Source organism: Muntiacus reevesi, chromosome 18 (assembly GCF_963930625.1).
Source record: "Muntiacus reevesi chromosome 18, mMunRee1.1, whole genome shotgun sequence".
Lineage (NCBI taxonomy): Eukaryota > Metazoa > Chordata > Mammalia > Artiodactyla > Cervidae > Muntiacus > Muntiacus reevesi.
In genome coordinates this window covers 22,980,219-22,989,143 of record NC_089266.1, presented here as the reverse complement: position 1 = coordinate 22,989,143, position 8,925 = coordinate 22,980,219, and the positions used below count along the sequence as shown (strand labels likewise).

Here is an 8,925-nt window from a genome sequence, read left to right as displayed (position 1 = left end):
ATCTCTGTATTTCCAGTCCCACAGGTGAAAGATTTGTATTTCCAGTCCCACAGGTGAGAGACTCCTCTACTTTCAGTTGGATGGCCAAGGGCTTTCAGAATCTGCAGTGGAGATTAACTGAAAGTCTGCTTATTAAAAAACAGGATCACTAATTCCCTTCCTCCTCCCTGTCCTACTCCCAAAATGATAGCATCAATGTGTTTATTCTAGGCAGGAGATCTCAGAATTTTTCTATGGCAAAACTAAATGACCTGAGGAATGTAGGGGATGGTGATCCACAGATACAGACATTTGGAAGTTCCCAAATGAAAAAGCTGCTCAGCATTGGGTTTCTCACAAGCAAGTTCACCAGTCAGCAAGCCCTACCCAAGAACACAGAGCTTCCGATGGCCTTTATCCTACGGAGTTAATTGGTGAATGCTCTCAACACAAGAATCCCAAACCAAAAGAAACAGCAGTAGAAAGAACTTTGATGGAAAAATAGACACTTCTTGGAGAAGAAGAATACTTCAGTTCAGTTCAGTTCAGAAACTCAGTCGTGTCTGACTCTTTGCAAACCCATGAACCGCAGCAATCCAGGCCTCCTTGTCCATCACCAACTCCCACAGTCCACCCAACCCCATGTCTATTGAGTCAGTGATGCCATCCAGCCATCTCATTCTCTATTGTCCCCTTCTCCTCCTGCCCTCAATCTTTCCCAGCATCAGGGTCTTTTCAAATGAGTCAGCTCTTCGCATTGGTGGCCAAAGTATTGGAGTTTCAGCTTCATCATCATTCCTTCCAATGAACATCCAGGACTGATCTCCTTTAGGATGGACTGGTTGGATCTCCTTGCAATCCAAGGGACTCTCAAGAGTCTTCTCCAACACCACAGTTCAAAAGCATCAATTCTTCGGCGCTCAGCTTTCTTAACAGTCCAACGCTCACATTCATACATGACCACTGGAGAAACCACAGCCTTGATTTTAAAGAAACAAGAGACTAACCAGTATCCGTAAAACTAGAACAGGATGTAATAACGAAGGACCAATTGGAACCATGAGAAAACTAAAATCAAAGAGCTAACACTGTAAGATAATATGAGTAAATCTCCTAGAAAGTATGACAAAAAGACAAGTGAGTCGGGCGCGGGGGAGGGGGGCGGCGGGGGGTGGCGAGACAAAGGAACAGTAAGAGAAAAAAGATAATTTCCCCAATGAGCAAATGAAAGAGAACAAAGTATCAAAGAAATAATAAAATTTGGTACTTCCCTGGTGGTCCAGCAGTTAAGACTCCAGGCTCACAATGCAGGAGGCCCAGGTCAGCAACTGGATCCCACATGATGCAACTACTCTATGATGCAATGAAGATTGAAGATCAGACCTGGCACAGCCAAATAAATAGACAAATAAAAAGAAATATTAAAAAATAATAAAATTTAAGATTAAATCTCTAGATTGAAAGGAATCACCAAGTACATCATTGAAAAACTTCAGAACATCAGGAGCAAAGATTCTAAGATTTTATAGAGAGAAAGAGTTCACATATAGAAATAAGAATGACATCAAATCTACTAAGAGACGCTAGAAGACAGTGATTAGCAAACTTCTGAAAAAAAATGCTCAACAATAATTTTATTCTCAAACTATCTCTCAAGTGTTTAGGTAAAATAAAAATATTTTCAGACACAACAGGACTTTTTGCCTCCCATATACTCTTTCTCAGGAAGCTCCTGGGGGTTATTTTTGACCATACAAAGAAGGAAACTAAGAAAAGGAAAACATTACCCAGGAGACAAAGAATCCAGCCTAGAGGAGAAGGATTAGGAATTTCCAAGGTACCCCAAGCTGGATGGCAGGTCTAAACAACCTGAAACAGAAGGATGCAGACTGTCAGAACTTCCTTGAAAAATCAATTTGGTAGGTTTGACCAAGCGTGTAATTGCACCCTGAGGCTATTGAAGTTCAAATTGTCAACAGGCACAAAGAAAAATACCCAAGTGAGAAAATGAGAAAAAACTTTTCTTCAGAAAAGTTTTCAAGAAAGAAAATGCTATCAAAGTATATATAATTGACTAATAGTCAATAGTATTTACACAATCATGATAAAATGTGAACACGATTTAATACAAAATTTTTATTTAATTAATTTTAGCAAAGAGGAAATAAAGGGGTAGGAGAAAGCAAACACTTAGCTGCCAGGACTGAAATTTATAACTTATCATGCTCTCTTACAGTGGTTTCTTCATGGAGAAATAAAAAGTATGGTCATGATACATTCATTTTTATACCCAAACACCCCTCCAGTTCTGGGGTAATACCTCATGTTGTCAGATTTAGTGAGATAAGACCATCTTCTCCCCTTCATTGGAGTAGGAAATGGCAACCCACTCCAGTGTTCTTGCCTGGGAGAAACCCATGGACAGAGGAGCCTGGCGGGCTACAGTCCATGGGGTCGAAAAGAGTTGGACACGACTGAGCGATTAACACAGGCTTCTCCCATTCATGGAGGAAAACGACAAACGTGTCAGACCACGGCTCAGCCAATCAAATGCTTCCACTTGGCATTTTCAAACTTGAGGAACTGTCCTGGAGATGTAGGTGCAGCTGGAATAATATCCACAGCACAGTGACTAATGTCTAGGGTTGGTGGCACCAGCAGCAGACACTTCTAAATACAGGACTGAGCTGGATTTCTAAATTGTACCTAGAAAAAGTGGGTAGGTCTTTTTATTTTTTATTGGAGTATAGTTGATTTACAATGTTGTGTTAATTTCTTCTGTACAGCAAAGTGAATCAGTTATGCATTCTTTTCCCATGTAGATTATTGCAGAGTACTGAGTAAGTTCCCTGTGTGGTGGGTCTTTTTAAAAGCTATCTCTTTCTTGAGCAATAAAGTGCTCTTGCTCTAAATGGCTATGTATGTGCAAATGTGTGAACTTCCATTATACTGAAAGTGAATACATTTACTATAGACTGGGGCTTGAACCCAGTCAAAACCCTGCTTGGGACTTGAACCCAGACAAAATCCACAATATCTGGTTTCGGGGCCTAATAAAACTCAGATTCTTGATGTCTCATCACAGAAAGAATTCAGTGAGAGACAAAGTGATAGGTAAGAAATGGATTTATTCAGATTCAGAGAGAAACACACTCCACAGACAGCGTGGGCCATCGCAGAAGGCAAGTGTGGCCATGAAATGTGGCATAGTTGGTTTTTATAGGCTGGGTAATTTCATATGCTAATGAGTGGGAGGATTATTCCAACTATTTTGGGGAAGGGTCCAGGATTTGGGCCACTGCCCATTCCTTGGTCTTTTAACAGTGTCTTGGAACTGTCATGGCACCTCTGGGTGTGTCATTTCACTTCTGATTGAGGATCAAGGACTAGACTAGTCTGCCATCTTGGTCCCATTTGATTCTAATCAGTTTATGTTGTGTCCTTAGGCTATGTCATTCTCTCAAAAGTTGCGTCCTCCTTCCTGTTAGAAAAGTTTAGGGAAGTTGTTTGTAAAAGTTGCTACAGAAGTTCTGTTTCCCTCCTGTTACAGAAGTTCCCTGAGGATAGCTGCCCTCTTTCATCCTTTAATTCACCACAGCCTTGTGTGCAGTAAGCCCTCAACTATATATGTTATACCAACATCTTCATCTTTATTCTGTCACACATCATATCCATAAATTGTAATCACAGTTCTCAGATCTAAGAATTTCCTCAGGGACTTTGTCTTAATTGAAGACCAGTGGAATCCTCCAGGGATTTATCCTCAGTGGTTGTTTGGAATATGGGAGTAACTAGTAAGCTGGACAAGAATCCCTTGGGAGTTCTTGTCTTCCTCCTCTAGTCATCCTGGGGCTGGGAGTGAAATATTTAATGAACATAAAATGGTAAAGAAGGAAGGGGGCACCCGGATTTGAACCGGGGACCTCTTGATCTGCAGTCAAATGCTCTACCCCTGAGCTATACCCCCACAGCCTGTTGGAGGTTATCTTCCTTGTCCACTTATGGTGACTCAGTACAAACAGTTTCCACCCACTGTAGAATTCCTGCAAGCTTTGTATTCTAAAGCTCCACCCCTTTTGTATCTGTAATCTGCTTTGGCTTTTTTCTTGGCCACCAATAAAAGGGGTAGGGGCACTTGAAAACTGACAGACTGGAAACTAGCTGAAAAGGAAACTGATATAGCATTAGTAGAGAAAGCTTTCACAAACACCATATTACTGTGTCATGATCCTCAGCTCCAGATATCACCCTGTTCATCCCCTGCCTCGTGATGAGTTGAAGGTGGGAAGGAGGAGGAGACATCAGTTCTTTTGGATGGGGTGATCCAGAAAAACGAGGAACTTCTCAGGACAACCACCAATCCCTGTGGCCACTCTGCCTGCTCTGCTCTTGATGGAAACAGTAGGTAGCTTCTGACCTGGGCCCTCCTGATGCCTGGAGAAGAGTTTCTGAGAGCTTAAGTAGTGTGCTTCCTCCTTGTACAGGGGAGATCAGAGACTTCTCCTTTCAAGTCTGGCACTCTATTTACATGGAATTTAAGGGCACAACCTGAGACACCCTTTCCCCTCCCACCTCCTCCACAGGGTAGAGAAGCTGAGGGTGGAGAAACTAGCTTTCCCCCTCCCCCAGCCTCAGGGATGAAACAGCACACTGAGGCACTTAAACAAAAGTTTTAATATAAACATTGGGAGCTCATATACACATCTGTCTTAGAAATTCAGGTGGAGGAGCATGAAGAGAAGAACTGCTGTTAAAAGAGAGGGAACTGGGTGATCTCTCCAAAGACAGATGGGCAGTAGCGAAGGGCTGGGGTGTTCCGGCGATAGCCAAACCGACCATTGAACCCCTGGGTTGCTTTCAGATTGGTATTATAGTGGTCATGCCCGGTCACTTGCTGGAGAGAATGCCCTTGGGGGACAGAGAGAGAGGCCTGAGCCGGTATTCAGTCCCTTCTTGTTTTCCCTACTCCCACTGGGCTGGTATAGGAGGCTCACTCAATTATAGTCACTGTGCTCCCATGTCCCTGCTGAACCCCGAGTCCTGAAGAGCCAAGGGTGGATGAGGTGGAGGAGACAGATGGCATCCTGGAAACCCATCCTCACACTAGGGGTAGCATGCAGAGGGAGCGTGAATGATATGTGCTGGGACAAGAAGGGCCAGAAACTTCTGGGCTTGGCTGAACTTGCCTTGTATCCTGGAGAACTGAGACGATTTCACCCTTGTATCTGACCCATCTGGAGAAAACAGATGAGCTCAATTTGGCCAGTGGTGTGAGGGATCATGTGACTAGGTGGGGTAGGAGGAGGGCTCACCCTGCCAGAAAAACAGCTCTCAACTCTCCCTTTTCCTACTGCTGCTAAATTGGGCCTGGAGAGTGAGCAGGACACAGTCTGCTCTGGGAGCAATGAGAACACAGGTTTTCCTTGGAAACAGTGTAATTTCAATCTCAGCTCAGCCCTTCTTGGTGATGGTGGTGATTTAGTTGCTAAGTCATGTCTGACTCTTGTGATCCCATAGACTATAGCCTGCCAGGCTCCTCTGTCCATGGGATTTCCCAGGCAAAAATACTGGAGTGGAAAAAAAAAAAAAAAAAAATACTGGAGTGGGTTGCCATTTCCTCCTCCAGGGGATCTTCCCAATGCAGGGATTGAACCCATGTGTCCTGTATTGGCAGGCAGATTCTTTACCACTGAGCCACCAGGGAATTCCAACCCTTCTTAACAAACAATTTTACCGCTCTAAAACTCAATTTCCCTGGCTGTAACTTGATATTCTGAGGATAAAAAGCACCTGACACAAAGTGGGTGCTCAGTAACTATTAGGGAGCACTGTAACACCATCTGCTCATGCATGAGAAGAAAACTGGAGGATGCAGTCAGTCACTGGGTCTCTTTCCCTTCCAGGTCTCTTTAGGACCCAGTTTCTCTCACTGGGGAAGGCACACCACTCTTCCCAAGTGAGATCATGATGAGATTGGAAAGGGAGGTGGCACTTGCCTGCCCCTGCCCAGTTTCTCCTGTTGAGGTATCTCTGTCCTTGCCCGAAGATGTGGAAATAATCCACTATCCAGCCATCCCTTCCTGTGCCGCCGTGATCCTGAGAGTGAGAGAAAATGCAGAAGACTGTCAGCCGTGATGCCGAAAAAAGCCCAGTCCAAGCCCTGCCTCCTGGCTTGTTGGGGGAGGGAGAGGTCACAGCCCAGGGGTAAGAGGGCCAGACAGATTAAATATACTCAGTGACCTATTGCCTTTCAGCGAGATGCATTGTAGTTTGGTAGTTATAAGCTCAGTGTCTAATGGCAGAGAAAGTGAAAGTGTTAGTCGCTCAGTCCTATCCAACACTTCAGGACCCCTTAGCCTGTAGGCTGCCAGGCTCCCCTATCCATGAAATTCTCCAGGCAAGAATACTGGAGGGGCATAGCCATTCCCTTCTCCAGGGGTCTTCCGAACCCAGGGATTGAACCCAGGTCTCCCACATCACAGGCAGAGTCTTAACCGTCTAAACTATCAGGGAAGATTGGTTCTATTTCCAGTTCTGCCCCTAACAAGACCTGAGGTCAAAGACACAGCTTTTTTAGAGCTCAGTTTCCTCAATAGTACTTTGAGGTTGAAGTGAGACATAAACGGGCCTCAAATAAAGGGTCTGGCAAATTTCAGTAAACACGATCTTCTTTTAAATGAAAATAGTACCTACCGCAAAGGGTGGTTGTGACTATTAAAGAAAACTTACAAAATGGAACATAGAAAGTTTCAAAAGTGTGTACATCATATTATTTTTCGAACTTCTAAGTTCTGGAGTTTTCCCCCAGATTCTGTTTCCTTCTGTTATAAATATTACATGAGTAGTCAGCGAACACACCCAAATATGGCACCGATGTGGGTCCGTATGCCTGTGCTGAACACACATGCGCACACACAATCACCTGGGACCACTGAAACCCCAAGATGTGTTTACAGAATAACCCGCATTCAGTCCTCCTCTCCCCGTATCACTGATATGTATTAATAGTGACAAATACTGGAAGCAAAAGTGTTGAAAAAAATTGGAGCCGTCAGCCTGTAATAGCCTCAGAATCTTTGATCCCCGTAAGGGGGACGTGCAACTGAGTAGAAGCGAGGACTGGGTAAGTTGGGAGGTTTCCTTCCAGTCTGTTCAAAGAAAGTCGCATTACATCACCGGACCGAGGGCACCTCGCCTAGTGGGCCTCGGCAATTCTTTGTCTTGTTCTCTGAGGGTCGGGCTTTGAGAATTTGCGGCGGGAGATCACCCCAAAAGGTGAATCCGTGACGCCAAAAAGGACAAAGAACCCAATTTCTTTGGCAGAGGCTTGCAGAGATCTGAAATGCGATCATTCTCAAATTCAGGCATGGAAGGTGAGCTCTGTAAGTTCGCGCTCAACACCTGTCTCCTGCCTCCAGCAATTCTGGAGTTTCATCCAGAAAGCTGAGAGGGTGCAAATCGGGCAGCCTCCATGGTGGTGAGGGCGCTAGCATCAGACGCCCGGATCTGGGAAGCCAGCCGGCCACCTGGGCCAAGCTCTGCAGGCGCAGATAGCCGGGTCCTACGGGGGGCTCGGGTACCTGATCAGTCTTCCGCAGGATGGGGGGAACCACGCGGCTCCGGAAGTACCGGCGGGAGTGTTGGTCCTGCTGCGCGTTGTAGGGTGGAATCGCGGACCAGAGCTTGGGCCTAAGGTGCTCGTAGGAGCGGGCCACGGTGCTCACAGCCACCCCATCCAGAATGAAGCCCTTCTCTCTCCGCAGAGGACACGCGCAAAGGTGCGCCATCCAGACAACCGCAGCCTCCGAGGGCTTTTCTGGCAGAAGCGGAGTGTCCTAGGTGGAGGCTCCCCGGCACACTGTGACGTGGAATTAAACATCACGTAGGCGTCACAGTAGGGGTCACAAACCCTATTGTCCCCATCCTACGGGGTAGCCTCGCAGGGATGTGGGGGTAGTTGCTTCATGGTCCCAAGGCAAGGGATGTCTAGGAGGTAACTATGCAAGAGGAGTCAGAGATTGAAGAGAAGGGGGATGACTGAATGTGGTCGTGAGCGCAGTCGTCCCAACTCTCCGTGCTCCTTTTAAGAGCAAGGTTCTCTGCTCCCACGTTGTTACATACTATTTCCCAAACCCAGTTCCTTTGAAAACCCTGAAACCTGAATGATCAGTTCAGACAGCATCTACTTCCAACTGGCATTTTACAGAATTCTAAGTTGAAGCTAGGAAATGTTGGAGTATTTCCTAATTCATTTAGTGACAGATCCAGAACCAGAACTTACCTCCTGGTTTCTAGTATATCCATTTAAATCACTTCTTCCCTCCCTACCCAATTCATCAGCTAATATACCTCCTCCTGATAAATTTAAAAACCCAACAAAACAGTAAGTTGACACATATTACCATACTTTTCCCCTCTGGTTAATTTTGTGTATATAATAGGATACAGCAAAACATGAACAATCATTTTCTCTATTGTTAAAGTGATTTTTCTTTCTAGTTTACTTCTCCAATTTCTCTTTATATAGATGCTTTACAAAGGGCCTTATACAAATCTCTCTGCTCCTCATACAAACTGAGGTGCTATTATTTCACAAATGAGGTAACAAATCCAGGAATTCTTTCATGTTACTAGTTTACTGTGGTGGTTGTTTCGTTGCTAAGTCATGTCTGACTGTTGTAACCCCATGGACTACTTGCCAGGTTCTCTGTCCATGGGATTGTCCAGGCAAGAATACTGGAGTGGGTTGCCATTTCCTTCTCCAGGGGATCTTCCCAACCCAGAGTGCAACGTGGGTCTCTGCATTGCAGGCAGATTTTTACCCAGTGAGCTACGAGGGAAGCCTGTTGATTGTACAAAAGCACAAGTATTAATTAGAAAAAGGTTGCATCATACCTGCTTCCCTGGTAGCTGAGTTGGTAAAGAATCAGCCTGCAGTGAAGGAAA

The 8,925-nt window shown here is 45.1% G+C and overlaps 1 protein-coding gene and 1 non-coding gene across 2 annotated transcripts; both read right to left on the bottom strand.

Annotated features, from left to right (window-relative positions):
• Window positions 1-3,874: 3,874 nt before the first annotated feature.
• TRNAC-GCA (transfer RNA cysteine (anticodon GCA)) lies at window positions 3,875-3,946 on the bottom strand. Its single transcript has one exon. It is a non-coding gene; the product is annotated as a tRNA-Cys (tRNA).
• A 689-nt stretch (window positions 3,947-4,635) lies between these two features.
• Window positions 4,636-8,731, bottom strand: SPMAP1 (sperm microtubule associated protein 1). The gene is made up of 3 exons (XM_065909720.1): window positions 7,560-8,731; window positions 5,976-6,075; window positions 4,636-4,887 (listed from the first exon to the last, which is right to left on the bottom strand). Exons 1-3 carry the CDS (start codon window positions 7,764-7,766, stop codon window positions 4,730-4,732), a joined length of 465 nt encoding a protein of 154 aa, XP_065765792.1. The 5' UTR covers window positions 7,767-8,731; the 3' UTR covers window positions 4,636-4,729.
• Between the last annotated feature and the right edge of the window lie 194 nt (window positions 8,732-8,925).